This window comes from Chlorocebus sabaeus, chromosome 20, assembly GCF_047675955.1.
Source record: "Chlorocebus sabaeus isolate Y175 chromosome 20, mChlSab1.0.hap1, whole genome shotgun sequence".
NCBI lineage: Eukaryota > Metazoa > Chordata > Mammalia > Primates > Cercopithecidae > Chlorocebus > Chlorocebus sabaeus.
The window spans coordinates 124,860,864-124,884,374 of NC_132923.1; the positions used below are offsets into that span (position 1 = coordinate 124,860,864).

At 53.5% G+C, this 23,511-nt stretch overlaps 1 protein-coding gene across 2 annotated transcripts in view; it reads right to left on the minus strand.

The window, feature by feature from the left end:
• Nucleotides 1–23,003, minus strand: part of PLOD1 (procollagen-lysine,2-oxoglutarate 5-dioxygenase 1) — a 42,836-nt gene extending 19,833 nt beyond the window's left edge. For both annotated transcript variants that reach the window (XM_037985032.2, XM_037985034.2), the window contains exons 1-6: nt 22,841–23,003; nt 8,743–8,834; nt 6,593–6,726; nt 5,982–6,145; nt 3,806–3,918; nt 1,890–1,953 (exon numbers count right to left, since the gene is read on the minus strand). In XM_037985032.2, the coding sequence (XP_037840960.2) occupies nt 1,890–1,953; nt 3,806–3,918; nt 5,982–6,145; nt 6,593–6,726; nt 8,743–8,834; nt 22,841–22,916 (643 nt within the window). In that variant the 5' untranslated portion in view covers nt 22,917–23,003. The remainder of the gene's footprint in view (nt 1–1,889; nt 1,954–3,805; nt 3,919–5,981; nt 6,146–6,592; nt 6,727–8,742; nt 8,835–22,840) is intronic.
• Nucleotides 23,004–23,511: the final 508 nt, after the last annotated feature.

Sequence of the window (23,511 nt, forward strand, 5' to 3'; positions counted from 1 at the left end):
CAGGACAGATCTTATCCCAGTGAAGGAAGCCCCTTTAGCAGAGCCCCAATACCCATGGGGTGTGTGTGTGTGTGTGTGTGTGTGTGTGTTTTGAGACAGAGTCTCGCTCTGTCACCCAGGCTGGAGTGCGCAGTGGCACAATCTCGGCTCACTGCAACTTCCACCTCCCAAGTTCAAGTGACTCTCCTGCCTCAGCCTCCCGAGTAGCTGGGATTACAGGTTACAGGCACCCGCCACTATGCCCAGCTAATTTTTGTATTTTTAGTAGAGACGGAGTTTCACTATGTTAGCCAGGATGGTCTCGATCTCCCGACCTTGTGATCCACCCGCCTCGGCCTCCCAAAGTGCTGGGATTACAGGCGTGAGCCACCACACTCGGCCCATTTTTTTTTTTTTTTGAGACAGAGTCTCATTCTATTGCCCAGTCTGGAGTGTAGTGGCGTGATCTTGGCTCACTGCAACCTCCACCTCCCAGGTTCAAGTGATTTTCCTGCCTCAGCCTCCCGAGTAGCTGGGATTACAGGCACATGCCACCATGCCCAGCAAATTTTTGAATTTTTAGTAGAGACAGGGTTTCGCCATGTTGGTCAGGCTGGTCTCGAACTCCTGACCTCTGGTGATCCACCCGCCTTGGCCTCCCAAAGTGCTGGGATTACAGGCATGAGCCACTGTGCCCAGCCCCCAATACCCATGTTTGACCCTATTAGTCTGCACATAGGAAAACGGGTATTTCAGCTGGGCACACTGGCTCATACCTGTAATCCCAGTAATTTGGGAGGCCAGGTGGGAGGATCACTTGAGCCCAGGAGTTTGAGATAAGCCTGCGTAACATAGCAAGACCCTGTCTCTATTTTAAAAATTAAAATAGGACTGGGCACGATGGCTCACGCCTATAATCTCAGCACTTTGGGAGGCCAAGGCAGGCAGATCACCTGAGGTCAGGAGTTCGAGACCAGCCTGGCCAATATGGTGAAACCCCGTCTCTACTAAAAAAATACAAAAATTAGTCGGGCATGGTGGCATGCGCCTGTAATCCCAGCTACTTGGGAGGCTGAGGCAGGAGAATTGCTTGAACCTCGGAGGCAGAGGTTGCAGTGAGCTGAGAATTCGCCACTGCATTCCAGCCTGGACGACAGTGCAAGACGCCATCTTAAGACAAAAAAAAAGGAAAACAGATAGCTCCTGACCTGCTGGATCTCAACTTAGTGCTTCTTAACCCCCAGAAACCACAGGCAAACGGCACACTGTTTCTGCATTTTTCTGGGAGCAGAGCCGTAGCTTTCATCAGATTCTCAAAAGGGCCATTTAGCCACAAAGTCGGCAATGAGTGGATCTTGTTCACTTCCCTTTTGGAAAGATAAGAAAACTGAGTCCCCTGTGGGGAGGAGGTGTGACTTGCTTGAGATCATTCAGGAAGACCTACAGCAAAGCAATGTCATCACCAGCCACATACACGAGGCCAGGTCCAGGGATGTTTGTGGCATCAAGGGTCAAGTAGCCTTTTGCTTCCCAAGTTGCCCATGCCACCAGTTGAGTTCCTGCCCCCAGCCTAGGACTGCTTCGCCTGGAAGGTGGGAGGGCCGGGAAAGCAGGGAAGGAACGTCCACCTGCAAGGACCTCGTATGCAGGGCAGGCGGGTCCAGCACCTGCTGTGCACATCCCCCAACTCCTCCCAGGCCGAATGCTCACCTGTCCCAGGCCCCCAAGAGAGACACGGCTCTGCGCTGGGACATCCAAGTGGTCCCTGGGGACCTAGGGATGAACCCAGTGACCTCCCAGCACAATGGCCAGAAAGAAGCAGCCCAGTTCTCCTCCTTGGGCTCCGGCTTTGCCAGGAATCCTCCTATCACCCCTCTCAGGATCCACCCCTCGCCATGGGGGCTGCTCACCCAAAGCTCCATCCAGGTTCTGGAAGATACGGCAGCGGTGGTCCAGGGTGATATTGATCTGCTCCTGCAGGAAAGAGGGTACCAGGCTGCAGCAGGGACAGGCCCTGGGGGAGGCTGGGGCTATGTCTCACCCAGTGGGGGGAATCTGTCCCCCAGCCTCGGCCCTCTCCCCCCACACCTACTCTGCCATATCACATCAGGGTAGTTGGGTGCCCAGAGAAGGCCAGCAGCCAAGCTCCTGGGGTCTAGAGTCTACAGTCTAGTGGCTACATTCACAGAAAACCAGGGACTCTGAACTGGAAGGAATCTAAGAATGCAGCTGGCTCACCTACAACAACGACGGCCGTAAGAGTAACCAGCGCCTGCCAAGCACATAGCTACTCCAAATATTCTTTTTCTTGAGACAGAGTTTCCCTCTTGTCACCCAGGCTGGAATGCAGTGGCACGACCTTGGCTCACTGCAACCTCCGCCTCCCAGGTTCGAGCAATTCTCCTGCCTCAGCCTCCTGAGTAGCTGGGACTACAGGTGTGCACCACCATGCCTAATTTTTGTTGTTGTTGTATTTTTAGTAGAGATGGGGTTTTGCAATGTTGGGCAGGCTGGTCTCGAACTCCTGACCTCAGGTGATCTGCCTGCCTCGGCCTCCCAAAGTGCTGGGACAACAGGCGTGAACCACCGCGCCTGGCCACTACTCCAAATATTCTACACATGGGTCGGGTCCGGTGACTCACACCTGTCATTCCAGCACTTTCGGAGGCTGAGGCAGAAGGATCACTTGAGCCTAGGAGTTTGAGACCAGCCTGGGTAACACAGCAAAACTTCATCTCTACAAAAAAATTTTTGGCCAGGCGCGGTGGCTCACGCCTGTAATCCCAGCACTTTGGGAGGCCGAGGCGGGTGGATCACGAGGTCAGGAGATCGAGACCGTCCTGGCTAACACGGTGAAACCCCGTCTCTACTAAAAATACAAAAAATGAGCCGGGCATGGTGGCGGCGCCTGTAGTCCCAGCTACTCGGGAGGCTGAGGCAGGAGAATGGTGTGAACCCGGGAGGCGGAGCTTGCAGTGAGCCGAGATCGCGCCACTGCATTCCAGCCTGGGCGACAGAGCAAGACTCCGTCTCAAAAAAAAAAAAAAAATTTTTAAGGGGGCACTTGCCTATAGTCCCAGCTACTCAGGAGGCTGAGGTGGGAGGATTGCTTGAGTCCAGGAGGTTGAGGCTGCAGTGAGCTATGTTTCTGCCACTGCACATCAGCCTGGGTGACAGTGAGACCCTATCTCAAATAAATAAATAAAATATTCTACATATATTAATCAATTTAATCCTGACAACATCTCTGTAAGAAAGTACTATCATTATTGCATTATTTTAATTTTAATTTTTTTATTTTTTAAATTAATTAATGAATTTTTTTTGAGACAGAGTCTTGCTCTTGTTGCCCAGGCTGGAGTGCAACGGCACGATCTCGGCTCACTGCAACCTCCACCTCCCAGGTTCAAGCAATTCTCCTGAGTAGCTGGGATTACAGGCACCTGCCACCACGCCCGGCTAATTTTTTTATTTTTAGTAGAGACAGGGTTTCATTATGTTAGCCAGGCTGGTCTCAAACTCCTGACCTCAGGTGATCCAAAAGTGCTGGGATTACAGGTGTGAGCCACCACGCCTGGCCCATTATTGCATTTTATAACAGAAAAAACAAGGCACAGAGAAGTTGCCCGATGTCACACAGCTAGTAAATGGTGAGCTGGGATTAGAACCCAGGCACCTTGGCCCTGAAGTCCTTATTCTGAACCACTGAACAATGCTGCCTCTAAGACACCAACCCAGAGGTTCAGGCCTGAGAGGAGCTGTTCCCATGTAGCCTGGCCAGTGGATCCCCAGTCCCCTCTCCTTTGGCCCACCCCCTGCCTCTTACCCTCTTCTCTGGGTCCAAGAAGATCTTGGTGTAAAACAGCTGGTCGCTGTCGCTGTCCTGGCCCTCCCACTCGGCCACCAGTTTGCTGAGGTTGGGGGCATAACCGATGAAGCCTGAAGGTTGGTGGGTGGGGACACCAAGACAAACCCTTAGCTTCCAGCCTGTAAGCCAGGGGCGTCCTCCCACCCTTCCCTCTCATCCACCTCCACTCATATGCTCACAAACACTGCCACCTCTCAGAAGTCCTGAATTGACAGGAGGTGGGGCTGCACGTTGGAAATGGGCCTGCCAGTGAATGCCACTTGTTAGTGGGTTCCTACTGACCCCAAGAATAATGGTGCCCACTAACCTGTACTGTTCAGTGCTGGGCACCACATAGGTGGTGAAGAAACGGATTGGGCGAGGAGCCCCCGGAGAGCAGGGCTGGGAGGAAACAGGCCTGGTGCCCCTTCTTACAGTTATCTGGGAAACTTGGCCCAGAGAAGGGCAAGGCTGGGCCAAGCTCACACAGCACCTTGGGGGTTGAGGCCTGGCATAGTGGGAAAGCCCACGTGGGCTCCTAGCTAGAGTACAGACTGGCGATAGGAAACCACAAGAGTAATGGGACACCCCTACTCCTGGGCCTGCGCCAGGGCAAGGCCATCTGGACTGTGCTTACTCTGGACCAGTGGAAAAAAGTGTCTGTTCAGGGCAGATGGCAGATCCCCATCTGAGGTTGAAAAGAGGCCTGTGGGCCGGGCGCGGTGGCTCAAGCCTGTAATCCCAGCACTTTAGGAGGCCGAGACGGGCGGATCACGAGGTCAGGAGATCAAGACCATCCTGGCTAACCCAGTGAAACCCCGTCTCTACTAAAAAAATACAAAAATCTAGCCGGGCGAGGTGGCGGGCGCCTGTAGTCCCAGCTACTCGGGAGGCTGAGGCAGGAGAATGGCATGAACCTGGGAGGCGGAGCTTGCAGTGAGCTGAGATCCGGCCACTGCACTCCAGCCTGGGCGACAGAGCGAAACTCCGCCTCAAAAAAAAAAAAGAAAAGAGGCCTGTGGATTTTATTCTCCATGCAGTGGAAAGTCATTAAGTGATGTGTGTAAATTTACATCTTATTTATTTATTTATTTATTTATAAGACGGAGTCTCGCTCTGTTGCCCAGGCTGGAGTGCAGTGGCGCCATCTTGGCTCACTGTAAGCTCCGCCTCCCGGGTTCATGCCATTCTCCTGCCTCAGCCTCCCGAGTAGCTGGGACTACAGGCGCCTGCCACCTCGCCCGGCTAATTTTTTGTATTTTTAGTAGAGACAGGTTTTCATTATGTTAGCCAGGATGGTCTCAATCTCCTGACCTCGTGATCCGCCCACCTTGGCCTCCCAAATCGCTGAGATTACAGGTGTGAGCCACCATGCCTGGCCTTGGATTTGCATCGTTTAAAGACCCCTCTGGCTGCTGGATGGAGAATGGCCTGGAAGGGTATGAAGGTAGGGACTGGCAGACCAATAAGGAGGCTCCTTCCTAGGGCCAGGAGCCCAGTAAGAATAGCGGCAGTGAACTGTGGGCTGGAGAGAGCAGATTCCAGAGATCTTTAGGAAGTAGGAGGCAGGTGGCCAGGTGTGGTGACTCATGCCTGTAATCCCAGCACTTTGGGAGGCTGAAGCAGGAAGATCACTTAAGGCCAGGAGTTCAAGACCCGCCTGGGCAACATGGCGAAACTCCATCTCTACTAAATATACAAAAATTAGCTGGGCATAGAGGTACATGCCTGTAATCCCAGCTACTCGGATGGCTGAGGCAGGAGGATTGCTTGAGCCCAAGAGGCGGAGGTTGCAGTGAGCCAAGATCGCACCACTGCACTCCAGCCTTGGCAACAGATTGAGATGCCATCTCAAAATTTAAAAAGTAGCAGACAGGTGACTGGCATTGGAAAGTAGACTGGCATTGGAGGAGGACAAGGGAGGAGTCGGGAGTGACTCCTGGGTTCTGTCCGTGGGGCTGCGCGTCTGTTGAATGAGATGAGGAGAACTGCAGGGGAACACATTTGGGTTTGAAAAGTCAGGAGCTCTATTCAGGACATTCTGCACTGGAGATCTGTGAGACACCCACATTGCACATCAAACAAGGGGGGTCCTCACAAAGGCAGAGGATCGACCCCTCTGCTGGGCCAAGCACCCTGCACCCAGGCCTCTCACCTCCAGAGCCCAGGAACCTCTTGCCATCGGAGACCACCGGATACTTGGCCTCCAGCCTGCGGTCTGGGTAGATGAGCTCCTCAGCAGAGAAGACCACCTGGCTCCTGGCCTGCCGGAACTTCTTCAGGAGCTCCCGGGGCCCCGATGCAAACAGCACGTCGTAGCTGTGGCCAGAGCAGCAAGAAGACGGAGCAGGGCAGGGGTGAGCAGGGGCCCAGTGAGGGCATAGACAGGAGGGACCAGGGATCAAGTACTCCACAAGTGGCCCTCTGCCCACGCCAGCCTGGGCCACCATCTGGGAAATGGAACTGTCTCTGTCTGCAGCCCTGCCTGCCATGTTCCCACCCCAACCCTGGGCAGAGAGATGGTCCTCATAGCATGTCATTCTTCTCTTACTTAAAGTGGGCCCATCACACGCATGGGCCACCTCCTCTTTATCTTTTCACCAAGCTTGGGAATGAGCTTCACTAAGACCGGGAATGGACACCCTAAAACTAGGCAATCGTAGCTAGAGTGGTCCCCCTTCTTCCCTGATGTTCTGGGAGGGGCCCATTTTAGAATATTCTATCTTCCTCTGAGGGGCTCGGGCCAGGAAGCCCTGACCCACCTACCTGTCTGTGAAGAGAATGACCAGATCCTCCTTGTCTGCGTGCTTCTCCAGAGCTTTCTTCAGCAGCCGGACCTTCTGCCCTCCACCTGCCGATGTCCCCTTCTCCACATTCCAGTCCTCCCCTAGGCCGAGCGCCTGGAGTGAAACACCCCTTAACATTGACTTTTGGTAAAGAAATATTTTTACAGGGCCGGGCGGGGTGGCTCATGCTGGTAATCCCAGCAGTTTGGGAGGCCGAGACGTGTGGATCAACTGAAGTCAGGAATTCAAGACCAGACTGGCCAACATGGCGAAACCCTGTCTCTACTAAAAACACAAAAATTAGCCAGGTGTGGTGGCACACGCCTCTAATTCCAGCTACTTGGGAGGCTGAGGCAGGAGAATTGCTTGAACCCGGGAGGTGGGGGTTCCAGTGAGCAGAAACCGCGCCATTGCACTTCAACCTGGGAGACAGAGCAAGACTCTGTCTCAAAAAAAGAGAAAAAGAAATATTTTTTGCTTCTGTGGGTCCAGCAACTCTGACCCTCCCCCGTAAGGAAACCATGCTCCACCTGTGTGACGCTTACCTGGCTCCTGGTGGTCATGTGACCATGCCTGTCCAATCAGAATGTCCCACCCTTCCTACCCCTCCCACACCGAGATTTCAGCATGTGACCCCAGCATGGCCTATCAGCATCTTCCCTGGGAGTGTTCTATTAAAAACAGAAAAGTCCGCAGACCTTTCACAAAAAGGAAAGGCTGTCTCCTTCTGCTGAAGTTGAGAAACTGGGGCACATGAATCTGTGGCTGGTGGTCATCTTGCCACCACAATGAAAACAAACAGGGCCTAGAGATGGAAAGACAAGGCCCTCACTTTGCTGCTTGAATCCCTGGATCCAGTCATGCCTGAAGCAACCCTCTCCTGCAACCCTCATTCATGTGAGCTAATACACTTGCTTGCTGACTTAATGCCAGTAGATTGCAAGCTCTGTGTAAGCAATGACATGTTCTGTATTGTCCATCACCCTATTGCCAGTGCCCAACCTTGTGCCTGACATAAGGAAGCACTCAGGATACTTGTCTCCCTGCAGGGCTCAGCCCCATGGACTGTACACAGAGGACACCAAGCCTATGCCAGTGGTCGACTGGGCATTAGCTCATGTTTCTTTTTCCTTTTTGTGTGTGTGTGTGTGACAGTTTCACTCTGTTGCCCAGGCTGGAGTGCAGTGACACCATCTCGGCTCACTGCAACCTCCACCTCCCGGGTTCAAGTGATTCTCCTGCCTCCCAAGCAGCTGGGATTACAGGTGTGTGCCATCATGCCCAGCTAATTTTTTTGATATTTTTAGTAGAGACGGGGTTTCGCCATGGTTGGCCAGGCTGGTCTCAAACTCCTGACCTCAGGTGATGATCCAAAGTGGATCATCGGCCTCCCAAAGTGCTGGGAATACAGGTGTGAGCCCCCGCGCCGGACCACTCATGTTTCTTTTTTTTTTTTTTTTTGAGACGGAGTCTTGCTCTGTCACCCGGGCTGGAGTGCAGTGGCCGGATCTCAGCTCACTGCAAGCTCTGCCTCCCGGGTTCACGCCATTCTCCTGCCTCAGCCTCCCGAGTAGCTGGGACTATAGGCGCCCACCACCTCGCCCGGCGATTTTTTTTTGTATTTTTTAGTAGAGACGGGGTTTCACCGTGTTAGCCAGGATGGTCTCGATCTCCTGACCTCGTGATCCGCCCATCTCGGCCTCCCAAAGTGCTGGGATTACAGGCTTGAGCCACCACGCCTGGCACTCATGTTTCTTTAGAGCAGTGTTTATCATACAGGGAAGATGTCTAGAGCACGCCCATCCCCAAATTACCTGGAGAAACTTGTGGAAATGCTGATCCCGAGGCCCTGTCCTCTAAACTAGCCTCTCAGGTGAGACTCCCGCACACTAACATCTGAGCATTTCTCTAGCCAACTCTCCACCTCTCCATCACCCCGTAGACTCATGCTGTGTCCTCTGCTGTGTCTTCCCATTCCCGACTAACTCATTTTCATCCTTCAGGCTTCCAGAAGCCTCCCTTGTGGCCCCACGTCTATCTCAAGAGCTGTGGTAGTTTGGAAAGGACACTAACTCCTTGATCCTCCTGCCTACCCCTCACTGTCCCTGCCTCGCCCAGGAAACCCCTTACCTGGATCTTGTAGTTGAAGAACTGAGCTGAGCGCTTGAAGCGACGGAATCCCTCGGTCTCCTTAGTGGCCACCGTGAGGACTAAAAGGTTGTCTGCAGACAGGGGAGGGTATGGTGAATGGGAATGGATGAGGGAGGTGACAGGGAGGTCTTTGTTCCCAGTGACCTGTCAAATTCTTTCAGAAAGTGTCTTGTTGGGCCCATTACAGAACAGGGCCCAGGGAGGAAGGGATGATAGAGCAGGAAATAACCCAAGTTTTCTGAGTCTCCTCCAGGGCTCCCTCCACCCAGTAACTGACTGATACAGTTGGATATTTGTCCCCTTCAAATTGCACATTGAAATGTGATCCCCAGTGTTGAAGGTGGGGCCCAGTGGGAGGTATTTGGGTCACAGGGGCAGATCCCTCATGAATGGCTTGGTGCTATCTCCTTGGTAATGAGCGAGTTCTTGCTCTGAGTTCATGTGAGAGGTGGTTGGTTTTTATTTTTTTGAGACAGAGTCTCACTCTGTCACCCAGGCTGGAGTGCAGTGGCATGATCTTGTCTCACTGCAACCTCCATCTCCTGGGTTCAAGCTATTCTCCTGCCCCAGCCTCCCAAGTAGCTGGGACTACAGGCAGGTGCCACCACACCTGGCTAATTTTTGTATTTTTAGTAGAGATGGTGCTTCACCACGTTGGCCAGGCTGGTCTTGAACCACTGACCTCTGGTGATCTGCTTAGGCCTCCCAAAGTGCTGGGATTACAGGCAAGAGTCACCGTCCTGGCCAAAAGAGCTGTTTTTTTTGTTTGTTTGTTTGTTTTGAGACAGTATCTCACTCTATCACCCAGGCTGGAGTGAAGTGGCACGATCTCAACTCACTGCAACCTCTGCCTCCTGAGTAGCTGGGACTACAGGCACTCACCACCACACCCAGCTAATTTTTGTATTTTTAATAGAGGTGGGGTTTCACCATGTTGGGCCAGGCTGGTCTCAAACTCCTGACCTCAAATGATCTACAGGCCTCGGCCTCCCAAAGTGCTGGGATTACAGGCATGAGCCACTGTGCCCAGCGGAGAGCTGGTTGTTTAAAAGAGCCTTGTACTTCTTCCTCTCTCTTGCTCCAGCTCTCACCATGTGACATGCCTGCCATGAATCAAAGCTTCCCGAGGCCTCACTGGAAGCAGAACAGATGCTGGTGGTATGCTTGTACAGCCTACAGAACTGTGAGCCAAATAAACCTCTTTTCTTGAGAAATTACCCAGCCATGGGTACTTCTTTACAGCAACATGAAACAGACAAATACACTGACCAATGTGTCATGAAGCATGTGCTGTAGACAGGAGAGGTGTCTACATCCTGAATTATAGGACTGAGTTTCTGGCTTTAGAGGGCATGGAATGAAGAATTTACTCTGAATGTTGACCACCAGGAAGATCTCTCTGGCCAATGATACACATTAGCCCAGGGACAGCAAATACATGGCTCACAGGTCCCTGCTCTCCATGTCTAACCCAGGACAGACATTGCTAATCTATCCCAGTCTTTCCTGCTGAGTATCACATGGTTCTAGATTCTCCCAACACCATGCTTGAGGGTGTTACAACCAATGAGTCAGCCCAGAGTGGAAACTGACTTGAAATCCACTGCTCCACTCCCGACCTTTGGCCAGGGCAGCCATTCCTCCATTTTTAACAAGGAACCTCTCTCAGGCTCTGCAGTGTGGCCTGCCTCTGCAACAGAACCTTCTGGAAATAACTCCCCAGAGAGCATCTCAGGGAGCCCTGGGGAAGCCCCTCCCAGAGCACACTTTGAAGCTGTGTTCTCTGAGAAGTGAGGAGTCTGGAGCTAGCCTGCCTGGTTAGAATCCTAGCTCTGCTCCTTCATAGCCATGTGACCTGGGGCAAGTCCCTATCCCTTCTGAGGCTCAGTTTCCCCCTTGGAAAGCAGGGATAATAACAGTACCTACTTCTCAGGGCTGCTGGAGTAATTAAATGAGATCAGACATGTAAAATCCTTATTGGGATACTCGGCACACATGAAGAGGTATTACTGAAGGCCGGGCACAGTGGCTCACGCCCATAATCCCAGCACTTTGGGAGGCTGAGGAGGGCGGATCACCTGAAATCAGGAATTCGAGAACAGCCTGGCCATCATGGTGAAACCCCATTTCTACTAAAAATACAAAAATTAGCTGGGCGTGGTGGCATGTGCCTGTAGTCCCAGCTACTCGGGAGGCTGAGACAAGAGAATTGCTTGAACCCAGAAGGTGGAGGTTGCAGTGAGCCAAGACTGCAACACCACACTCCAGCCTGGGTGACAGAGTGAGACTCTGTCTTAAAAAAAAAAAAAAAAAAAAAGAGATTACTGGTGCTGATTAATGAGAAGCAAATGCCTTGGCCTGGCATTCAAAGCCCTCTCTGATCTGGCAGGTGATATACTCATCCCTCTCCATCATGGGGGCCCTCCTCCAACTGGGGGGTTCTCTCCTTGCTGGGTTCCTCACATCCTACCATGGCTCCCTCTGTGTCCTCTTTCTTAGTATATGTGCTGCCGAAGCGAGCACCCTCTGTGTCCTCTTTCTTGTTTTTGTTTTTTGTTTTTTTTGGGGGGGGCAGGGGAACCCAATTTCACTCCCGTTGCCCAGGCTGGAGTGCAGAGGCACAATCATGGCTCACTGCAGCCTCGACTTCCTGCACTCAGGTGATCCTCCCACCTCAGCCTCCCGAGTAGCTAGGAGGGACTACAGGTGCACACCACCATGCCCAGCTAAATTTTTTAGTGGAGACGAGGTTTTGCCATGTTGCTCAGGCCGGTCTGGAACTCCTGGCCTCAACCGATCTGCCCACCTTGGCCTCCCAAAGTGCTGGGATTACAGGCATGAGCCACCACACCCAGCATGTGTCTCCTTTCTCTAACCTTCCTCCAGGTCCCAGGGCCAGTGACAATGACGTCCCTTCCACCTCTATGAAGCTTTCTCTGATTTCTCCTTTCCTCTCTGGCCTCCGAGCCACAGAGGCAAGACCCACACCGCGGTGCTCATCATTGTCTTAGCTCACTTAGGGTGAGTTTTAGCTCCCTGAGGGTCTGCAGCTTACACTTTTCACCTGGTGGCCAGACTGACCGCAGGCAGGTAAGGCCCTCCCCTCCCACCACCTCAGGAAGTCAGGAAGAACCTAGACTTTAGGAACAAAGGGGCCTGGCTTGCCAGAGCCGGTGGGGCAGGGGTAGCCGGGGTAGCCGGGGAAGGGAGCTGGCCCCAGGGCAGGGGGCTGCCGCCAGGTGGCCCAGAAGAGATTGGCAGGGATCAGCCGGGGTCCTGGGGGAGGAGGGGTGGATACACCAGGCACGTGTGGGAATGAGAGGCCTCACCACCTGAACCTGGGATCCAGAAACAAGGGGTGCTGCTTACACTTGGGGAAGAGCTCCCCCCAACTCCTGCTAGGACGGTGAAGTCTCCCCCCAGGAAAAGAGAACCAGAGCCACCAGCTCTGAGGCCCTCTTGTCAACATGGGGCTGCTGGGGACAGGAAGAGTGTCACATTTCATGGATGGAAAAAGCCAGCGTGAGAGCATGCGAGTGAGTGAGCGTGTGTCTGTGTGTGTGTGTGTGTGTGTGCCTGTGTGTGTGTGCAATTCAGGATTCCTGACGGAACAGGCTCTTGAACTCCAGCAGCAGGGGTTGGGGAAGGGGATGGGGTGGCGTAGCTCAAAGCCCCTTTCTCAAGTTCCTGCTTCTCAATAACAGCAACAATAATGGCTTACCTTCATCAAGCATTTTCTGTGTGCCAGACACATTTTTTTTTTTTTCTTTGAGACAGAGTCTCGCTTTGTCACCCAGGCTGGAGTGCAGTGGCTAGATCTTGGCCCACTGCAATCTCTACCTCCTGGGTTCAAGCGATTCTCATGCCTCAGCCTCCCAAGTAGCTGGGATTACAGGTGCCGGCCACCATGCCCAGTTAATTTTTTGTATTTTTAGTAGAGATGGGGTTTCACCGTGTTGACCAGGCTGGTCTCAAACTCCTTCTGACCTCAAGTGATCAACCTGCCTCGGCCTCCCAAAGTGCTGGGATTAGAGGCATGAGCCACTGTGCCCAACTTTTTTTTTTTTTTTTGATACAGATTCTGGCTCTGTCCCCGGGCTGGAGCACAGTGGTGTGATCTTGGCTCACTGCAACCTCCGCCTCCCGAGTTCAAGCAATTCTCCTACTTCAGTCTCCCAAGTAGCTGGGATTACAGGTGCACGCTGCCACACCCTGCTAATTTTTGTATATTTAGTAGACACGGGGTTTCACTATGTTGGCCAGGCTGGTCTCGAACTCCTGACCTCAGGTGATCTGCCTGCCCCAGCCTCCCAAAGTGCTGGAATTACAGGCATGAGCCACCGTGCCCAGCCAACGCTGTTCGAAGCACTTCACACATACCCCCCACTTTCCAGTTAGGAAACCAAGGCTAGAACTGGGGAGTAATGTGCCCAAGGGAGCTAGGAAGCAGCAGCACCAGGACTTGGACACAAGCCTGAACCCGGAGTCTCCTCTCTCAACCTAAATGCATGCACTGCCCAGCCAGGGACAGTGGCCAGGCCATCTGTTGAGAGGGCCCTGTCCCTCCATCTATGTAAGGGAGTTGTCTAGCTGTGCCCTTCCCACATGCCCACTTTCCTCCACATAACCTGTCTCTTCCCTGTTTTCCAGGGAAACAGTGCTGCTGAGAGCCCACACTGGGGCCTTAACTATCCCCAGGTTCTGTGGCTGGGTGCAGTGGCTCACGCCTGTAATAGCAGCACTTTGAGAGGTTGAGGCAGGCGGATCACCTGAGGTCAGGAGTTTGAGAGCAGCCTGGTCAACGTGGGGAAACCCTGTCTCTACTAAGAATATAAAAATTAGCCGGGTGTAGTGGCACATACCTGTAATCCCAACTACTCGTGAGGCTGACGCAAGAGAATCATTTGAACCCAGGAGGCAGAGGCTGCAGTGAGCAGAAACTGTGCCATTACACTCTGGCCTGGGTGACAAGAACAAAATTCTGTCTCAAAAAAAAAAAAGGCTGGGCGCGATGGCTCACGCCTGTAATCCCAGCACTTTGGGAGGCCGAGGCGGGTAGATCATGAGGTCAGGAGATAGAGATCATCCTAGCTAACACAGTGAAACCTCATCTCTACTAAAAATACAAAAAAAAAAAAAAAAAAAAAATTAGCCAGGCATAATGGTGGGCGCCTATAGTCCTAGCCACTCGGGAGGCTGAGGCAGGAGAATGGCATGAACCCGGGAGGCGGAGCTTGCAGTGAGCCAAGATCACGTCACCGCACTCCAGCCTGGATAACAGAGCGAGACTCCGTCTCAGAAAAAAAAAAAAAAAAAGCCAGGCACGGTGGCTCACGCCTATAATCCTAGCACTTTGGGAGTCCGAGGCAGGTGGATCACGAGGTCAGGAGTTCAAGACCAGCCTGGCCAAGATGGTGAAACCTTATCTCTACTAAAAATATAAAACTTAGCTAGGCATGGTGGTGGTGGGAGCCTGTAATCCCAGCTACTCGGGAGGCTGAGGCAGAGAACTGCTTGAACCCAGGAGGTAGAGGTTGCAGTGAGCCGAGAGCATGCCACTACACTCCAGCCTGGGCAACAGAGTGAGACTCTGTCTCAAAAACAAAAACAAAAACAAAAAACAAAACAAACAAAAAACTCCTGGGTTCCTTGGGCCACGCAGAGCCTGCCTCTCTGGTTGAGGAACCCATGTGATTGTCCAGTTCAGAGGGTCCCAAACCTGCCCATACATCAGCATCACAAGAGAGGTTGTGGAATCCAGGCTTCTAGGCCCTGGGGCTAGGGGTCTGAGATGGGCCCAGGAGTCTGGATTTTTCCTACCTTTCCCAGGTGATTTCTGATATCAAGCCACATTTGGGAATCACTGGTCCAGTCCATCCCCTTGGTCCTCTGACACTAGGCTGCAATGGAGGGGTCTGTCTGGGAGGCAGTTCACAACAAGAGAACTGAAGATAAGCCCTCCAACAAGAGACCCTGGCATGACGTCCTAACATCCCCAAGGAAACAGCCTCAGTAAACCCAGCCTGCACCCCATTCCCTTGACCTGTTGGCAACACACATTCCTTCCCCTAAAGAGGCCTCCAGTCTACCTCCTCCTGGAAGCCCTCCTTCATCTCATCCCATGTGGTCATTCCTTTGCACATGCAGTCTTGGTTTGCCCAGTAGTTGACGTATTGGTACAAACCTGCTGCTTCTTCCTCTGCCAGGCCAGGGCCACATCTTTATTTCCTTGGTCTCCCTCTCCCTCACCATGGCTGGGACTAGGCATGACCAAGACACAGTGTACATTCTGGCCCTAAGCAGCAACGTGAGGCATCACACAGTGGCTCACACCTGTAATCCCAGCACTCTGGGAGGCCAAGGAGGGCAGATCACCTGAGGTCAGGAATTCAAGTCCCACCTGGCCAACATGGCAAAACCCCGTCTCTACTAAAAATATAAAAATTAGCCAGGCAGTGGTGCATTTTACATGGTGCAAGTTATACCGTGGTGCCTGTAATCCCAGCTACTTGGGAGGCTAAGGCAGGAGAATCACTTGAACCCAGGAGGCAGAGGTTGCAGTGAGCCAAGATCGTGCCACAGCACTCCAGCCCGGGAGACAGAGTGAAACTCTGTCTCAAAAGAAAAAAAAAAAAAGCAGCAACATGGGAAGGTGATTTCAGGAAGAGCCACCACCACTGAACCCCTGTGAGATACCGTGTGCTGTATGAGGCATGTTATATTCATTATCTTATTTAACGGTCAACACTGTATGAAGAAGGTGATATTTTTATCCCTGCTTCTTCAGGTGAGGAAACTGAGGCACAGAGAGGCTAAATACCTGGCCCAAAGTCACAGAACCTTTAGGTGAAATGGGAATGAATTGGCATTCTAAATGCCCGTCCTCTTGTCTTCATTTCCCTGTCCAAGAGCCCAACATCCTAAAATGACAGAGACTCCTGGCTGCAGACAGAAGCGAGGGCTTCCAGCCGCCTTCCCTCTGGCCTCTGCAGCAGGAGCACTCAACTCCAGTCACGTGGTGAGGTCTTTTCCCAGCTCACTGTTAGGCCAGGCCAGAGAAACCCTTAAGGCATGGATGTGGAAGATTCATTTTCAAGCACCAAGGCCCCTCCCACCTGCTTTCTGTCTGGTCCAGCCAGCCGCCTTGGGCTAAGGCCAAGGCCTGGCACCCAGAGCTTTCAGCCCTCCCCCCCTTCTTCTGCCCAAAGTCCAGCAATGACTTCCCCAGATGAACCTGTGATCCAGGATCAGCAGAAATCAATGAGAGACAACAGCGGGGGTGCTAAAGACAGATTGCTGGGCAGGGAACTTAGCCTCTCTGTGCCTCAGTTTCCTCATCTGTAAAATGGGAATAATACAGATGATAGTACCTCCCTCCAGAGACTTTTATGAGGATTCAATGAGCCGATTCCTCATCTGTAAAATGGGAATAATACAGATGATAGTACCTCCCTCCAGAGACTTTTATGAGGATTCAATGAGCCGATGCCGTAAAGCGCTTGGCACAGTGCCTGCCTTGGTAGTTGTGGGGGTTCTGGCAACAGGGTGCCTCCCCTAAAAAGGGGAGCTGTGTCTTGGTAGGTGCTGCCCTGGGGGTCAGGAATAAAGGGGAGCTGCCTTCCTGAGAGCCAGAATGATGCAGAGGGCGGGGTGGCTCATGCCTGTAATGCCAGCACTTAGGGAGACCAAGGCAGGAGGCTTAATTGAGGCCTTGAGTTCAAGACCAATCTGGGCAACAAAGTGAAACCCTGTCTCTATGAAAAATTAAAAAATAAGCCAGGCGTGGCCGGGCGCGGTGGCTCAAGCCTGTAATCCCAGCACTTTGGGAGGCCGAGACGGGCGGATCACGAGGTCAGGAGTTCGAGACCATCCTGGCTAACATGGTGAAACCCCATCTCTACTAAAAAATACAAAAAAGCTAGCCGGGCGAGGTGGCTGGTGCCTGTAGTCCCAGCTACTCGGGAGGCTGAGGCAGGAGAATGGCGTAAACCCGGGAGGCGGAGCTTGCAGTGAGCTGAGATCCAGCCACTGCACTCCAGCTTGGGCGACAGAGCAAGACTCCGTCTCAAAAAAAAAAAAAAAAAAAATAAGCCAGGCGTGGTGGCACGCACCTGTAGTCCCAGCTACTCAGGAAGCTGAGGCAGGAGGATTGCTTAAGCCCAGGAGGTGAAGGCTGCAGTGAGCTATAATTATGCCACTGGGCCACAGGAATTAGCCAGGTGCAGTGGCTCACACCTATAATCCCGGCCTTTGGGAGGCCAAGGTGGGTATGATCACTTGAGCCTGAGGGTTCAAGACCAGCCCGGGCAACAGTGAGACCCTGTCTGTACAAAAAAATAAAATTTAGAAAAACTTTTAAGAAAAGAATGATGTGGGCCGGGCGCGGTGGCTCAAGCCTGTAATCCCAGCACTTTGGGAGGCCGAGACGGGCGGATCACAAGGTCAGGAGATCGAGACCATCCTGGCTAATATGGTGAAACCCCGTCTCTACTAAAAAATACAAAAAACTAGCCAGGCGCAGTGGCAGGCGCCTGTAGTCCCAGCTATTCGGGAGGCTGAGGCAGGAGAATGGCGTAAACCCAGGAGGCGGAGCTTGCAGTGAGCTGAGATCCGGCCACTGCACTCCAGCCTGGGCGACAGAGCGAGACTCCATCTCAAAAAAAAAAAAAAAAAGAAAAGAAAAGAATGATGTGGGCGGTGGCTCACGCCTGTAATCCTAGCACTTTGGGAGGCCAAGGTGGGTGGATCACCTGAGGTCAGGAGTTTGAGACCAGCCTGGCCAACATGGCGAAACCCCATCTCTACTGAAAATACAAAAATTAGCCGGGCATGGTGGCAGGCACCTGTAATCCCAGCTACTCAGGAGGCTAAGGCAGGAGAATTGCCTGAACCCAAGGGGCGGAGGTTGCAGTGAGCTGAGATGGTGCCATTTCACTCCAGCCTGGGTGAGCGAGACTCTGTTTCAAAAAAAAAAAGAGAAAGAAAAAGAAAAGAATATGTGGAGAGACTGAGGGTGAGTGCTTGGTTGGGGCGTGCCTATGTGATGAGCTCCTGGAAGAATGGGACCTCTGGGCACCCCTGGTTTGACTGTGCCAGCAGATGCCCCCTCCTCCCCAAGCAGTCCCAGCCCAAGGCGTGGGTGGCCACTGTGTGGCCTGAGTCAAAGCACAGTCATGACACACCCAGTCTGCTCTCTGGGGAGGCGGGAATGAATGAAGCCCTTCCGCCCTCCCCCTCCCCCATCCTTCATCCCCAACCCAGGCTTGAACGGAAGCCAGGAACAGGGTCTGGCAGGAGCTAGGGATGCCCAGCACCTGGGAGCCAACCTTGGCCTCCCCCGGGCCAGCTGCCCACTTAGGTCTCCCCAGACCCGGCCCCACCCCCACACCATCCAGTGCAGCCTGCCTGACTCCCGGGACCCTTCCGTTCTCTAGTAGGGAACGGCACGACCTGAACGCCCAGCTGAGCCTCTGATCTCTGCAGCTGTCCTTCCCTCACCGCGGCCAAACCAAGGCCTACAGGGAAAGGCAGGAGCTGGAGATCTGCTAAAAGTTTCTGCAAATGGGAGGAAGGGCCGTGGTACATCTGGCCTCGGCTCTAGGGACATCTGCCTGTTTGGATGTTGCCTTTTATTCCCCCAGTTCCCTGTGATGGAAGATGTTGCTTTGCTGAAGCCTCTTTGTGTCTCCCATCTTGTTCTGGAAGCCCCCACAGGATGGCACAATATCTCTTCCCTCAGACACAGGGTGTCTACTGAGGCGAGGTGCTCTATACCTCCCTCCGATTGGGAGCCCCCTAAAAGTGAAAACAGTCCATGTTTCTCTCCATGCACCAAGGCCATGGGTTTTGGGTGAGGGGACAGACAAGCTGCCGACAGCACCCCACCCACCTCACTCCCCAAGACTCCAGAGCACATCCCCTCCCCTACTCCGGCTGAATCCACCTCAGTAGCTGACCCTCCCATCCACCTACCAGGGAAAGGGAAGAGCTGGCCTCTCTGGGGGGCTGCTGGGGTGCCCCCCACCAAACACACACACTGGTCAGTGGGCTGTTTAGGCAATGCCTGCAGGGAAGATGAGCAATCCACTCTGTCCTGTCCAGCTGGCTGAAGGTCACACCTCAGCTGGGTCTGGGGGAGCTGAGCAGGCTCCCCCAGGCAGCATTTCCGGGCAATAGCACCCCCTTCCCATCCAGAGGTGCAGAAATGAACAGTAGATCTGAGTTCCAGACAACGACCCCACCCCCAACCAGCTCTGGCAAAGAGAGACCAGATGTTTAACCTTCCAGGGCCTCAGTCTTCCCATCTCCAAAATGGGGTTGATGATTCCTTACTCATCAAAGGGATCCTGGCCAGGCGTGGTGGCTCACGCCTGTAATCCCAGCACTTTGGGAAGCCGAGGTGGGCAGATTGCTTGAGGTCAGGAGTTTGAGACCAGCCTGGCCAACATTGCAAAACCCGTCTCTACTAAAAATACAAAAATTAGACAGGCAGGGTGGCGCATGCCTGTGATCCCAGCTACTTGGGAGGCTGAGACAGGAGAATCGCTTGAACCCTGGAGGCGGAGGCTGCAGTGAGCTGAGATCGTGTCACTGCACTCTAGCCTGGGCAACAAAGTAAGCCTCTGTTTCAAAAAAAAAAAAAAAGAAGAAGAAGGAAAGAAAATGAAAAATTGAAAAAAAAAGGAAAACAGGTAAGGATCCAAATGGAGAAGGGAAGTAAAGGCGCAACTCAGACTGGCCTGACATTAGCCCCAGGCCTGGGGATCCGCTCTCTCGTGCATCAGTGAGCACAGATGTGCTTACTATCTACCAGGTGCTCTACCTGGGTTACCTCAGCAGCACACTGATCCTGTCCTCTGCCCACAGCAGCACCCTCCATGAAGGCTTCCTCAGATCTGCTCTGCCCTCCTCCTGTCACTTGCTGGGGATCAGGGTGCCTAACGCCCTGTCATCAGTCTGGTCCCTCTACAATTCAACTTCCCGGGCTTCATCGTGGGCAGCTGAGGTTTCTCTCCTGGGATGCAGGCAGCCCACGTCAGCAGAAGCAGGGGGACCAAAGGCCCAGAAAACAAGGTTACAACAGGGCTCCTGGCCAGTGAGGGGACCCAGGCCAAGTGCCCTTTGCACAGCCCAGTGGTCAGCGTTTCCGTCACTGGACTTTCTGAGCTGTCTTACTGCCCTGCTGTAAGCCAGCAGCCCTGGGCCCGGGAGAGAAAATGCCCTTTGCCGAGGGCCTTTCATGGGCTAGGCATTGAGCTGAACTCTCCCCAACTTCAACCCCTGGAATCCTTGTTAGAACTCCAGGCGTGAGGTCATATCACCGGGTCTTTTTTTTTTTTTTTTTTTTTTTTTTTTTTTTTTTTTTTTGAGACGGAGTCTGGCTCTGTCGCCCAGGCTGGAGTGCAGTGGCCGGATCTCAGCTCACTGCAAGCTCCGCCTCCCGGGTTTACGCCATTCTCCTGCCTCAGCCTCCCGAGTAGCTGGGACCACAGGCGCCGCCACCACGCCCGGCTAGTTTTTTGTATTTTTTAGTAGAGACGGGGTTTCACCGTGTTAGCCAGGATGGTCTCGATCTCCTGACCTCGTGATCCGCCCGTCTCGGCCTCCCAAAGTGCTGGGATTACAGGCTTGAGCCACCGTGCCCGGCCATATCACCGGGTCTTGCAGGCTAGAACACCAACCTCACAGAGGGCAAGCACCGCCGGCTTTACCACTGGGAGACGTGGGGCCTTGGGCACAACCTGGCCCAAGGGAGGTACTCAAGAAATGGCAGTTCCTGGCCGGGCGTGGTGGGCTCACGCCTGTAATCCCAGCACTTTGGGAGGCCGAGGCAGGCGGATCACCTGCGATCAGGAGTTTGAAACCAGCCTGACCAACATGGTAAAACCCCGTCTCTACTAAAGATACAAAAATTAGCTGAGCGTTGTGGCATCCGCCAGTAATACCAGCCACTAGGGAGACTGGGGCAGAAGAATCGCTTGAACCTGGGAGGCGGAGGTTGCAGTGAGCCGAGATCGCACCATTGGACTCTAGCCTGGGCAATAAGAGTGAAACTCTGTCTCAAAAAAAAAAAAGAAAGAAATGGTGGTTCCTGGCTGGGTGCAGTGGCTCCCGCCTGTAATCCCAGCACTTTGGGAAGCCGAGGCAGGAGGATCACTTGAGGTCAGGAGTTTGAAACCAGCCTGGCCAACATGGTAAAACCTCGTCTCTTCTAAAAATACAAAAATTAGCTGGGCATGATGGTGCAGGCGTGTAATCCCAAACTAGTCTGGAGGCTGACACACGATAATTGCTTGAACCCAGGAGGCAGAGGTTGCAGTGAGCCGAGGTCACACCACTGTACTCTAGCCTGGGGGACACAGCGAAACTCTGTCTCAAAAAACAAAAAAAAACCAACAACAACAAAAAAAGAAAGAAATGGTGGTTCCCATCCCTGACCCAAAGACCCAAGGGTCCCAGAACCCAGGATCCTTCTAGTGGGACAGTTTCAGGTTCTCCAAGAGGGTAGGCTGAAGGAGGAGAACACCACGGAAGGTACCGCCAGTTCTGCTTGGCTTTGCTGGGACTGTCTGCAGTCTATGCCCTTCTCGGGACAGCCCTGCAGATGGCCCATGCCAGGGAGGGCTGGGGAGGAGGGAAGCACCCACTCAGGACAGTGGGACACACACTGCAATCCAATCGGCCTTGAGGAAGTAGAAGGAGTGCTAGACCGGTGCCCAGCTGACCTCGGACCAGCCACCTCCGTCTGGACCACCCTGGACAGTCACTTCATCTGTCTGGGCCTCAGTTTACTCAAGTATAAACTGCAGAGAGGGCCAGGCGCGGTGACTCACACCTGTAATCCCAGCACGTTGGGAGACCAAGGTGAGCAGATCACCTGAGGTCAAGAGTTCAAGACCAGCCTGGTCAACATGGTGAAACCCCATCTCTACTAAAAATACAAAAATTAGCCGGTGTGGTGGCACATGTCTGTGATCCCAGCTACCTGGGAGGCTGAGGTACAGGAATTGCTTGAACCAGCTGGGCGTGATGGCTCACGCCTGTAATCCAAAGACTTTGGGAGGCCAAGGCAGGCGGATCACGAGGTCAGAAGTTCAAGATCAGCCTGGTCAGCATGGTGAAACCCCATTTCAACTAAAAATACAAAAATTAGCTAGGCATGGTGGCATGTGCCTGTAATCCCAGCTACTTGGGAGGCTGAGGCAGGGGAAACACTTGAACCCGGGAGGTAAAGGTTGCAGTGAGCTGAGATTGCACCACTGCACTCCAGCCTGGGTGACAGACCAAGACTCCATCTCAAAAAAAAAAAAAAAAAAAAAAAATTCACCTCTACCTGGGAGGCAGAGGTTTCACTAAGCCGAGATCACACACTGCATTCCAGCCTGGGCGACAGAGCAAGACTCCGTCTCAAAAATAAATAAATTAATTAAATAAAATAAAAAAATAAACTGCAGAGAGGAAGACCACCCTGGCAGGGGCTCAGCAGACCACAGGGGACATGGGTGAAAGCACAAACTGCTCCACAAAGTGAGCCACACCTTCTACCCCCATCCCTCCCCTGTCCCCCTCAAGACCCCTCACTCCCATGGTCATGAGGCCTCCTGGCTCTGGAACCAGACACCTGGGTGGGTGGGGTAAATCCTGGTTCCAAGGCCCACAAGTTATATGATCTTGGGCAAGTGAATGAACTCTGGAGCCTCAGTTTGCCCAGTTGGAAAACGGGGATAATAGAAGGAAACACTTACCAGGGTAGCAATCATGCCTAACTGATGCTTTGCCCATAGTGAGCACTCCGCAGAATAGCCATTGCCGGTTATTATTATGAGAACTATTATTATTTGAGCCTTTCTGTGCTGAATGGAACTCAGCTGTCACCCTTTCCTTCCCGAAGGAGGAACCGCAGCCCCAAGAGGGGAAGTGATTTGTTCAAGTCACCAGGGAGTAAGAGGACGAGCAGCCGGAACCCAGACTCCCTCTCCAGCCCAGGCCTCCCATTCAGGTCGTTCCCAGAGAGGCAGCCCGGGACCAGCCCTCCCGCCCGGATCCGCGCTCCCGCCCCCGGCCTTCGCTCCCTCACCCTCTGGCTTGGCGTCGCCCTTCGCTTCAGCCAGCAGCAGCCAGCCCAGCGGGGCCAGGAGCAGCAGGGGCCGCATGGTCGAGGTATGAGGAGGATCGGCCGACCCGGCGGCGCTCGCAGGGCTGGAAACTTCGCGACGGGGCCGCAGGTCCCGCTGCCACGCACTGGGCCCGCCCCGGGGGCGGCAACGCCCCGCCCCTCCACGCCCTCCCCGCCGCCTGCCCCGGGGGGAAGGGTTTTTCTGCAGATGTGCCCAAGCCCCGGCCTCTCCCTGTCGGGGCAGCTCCCACCGCCTGTCTGTGCAGCTCCCGGGACTTCCGCCAGGCCCTGCCTCCTCCTTCCCTTCTCTGGGGGGTTCACTCCGACCAGGAAGAGGGCGGTGAGAGGAGGGCGAGGCCACGATTTCTAGACCCCAGGTTCGGGGCCAGCGCTCCATGGCATCGATAACCGTGAGCCCCTGTTTGCTCGCCTGAAAAGTGGGGCTTATGATAGCGTCTGTTCATTGGGTCTTGCACGGGTTAATGGCGATACCTGTAGCGCACTTAGAGCAACCCCAGGTCAAGCTCCAAGGAAGTCAGTTTTCATGATTTCATTAGACCTTCCCCAAACCCAAGAGGTGAGGGTGGGCAGGGATGCGTTCAGAGACACAGACACCCCTACGTGGCCCACCC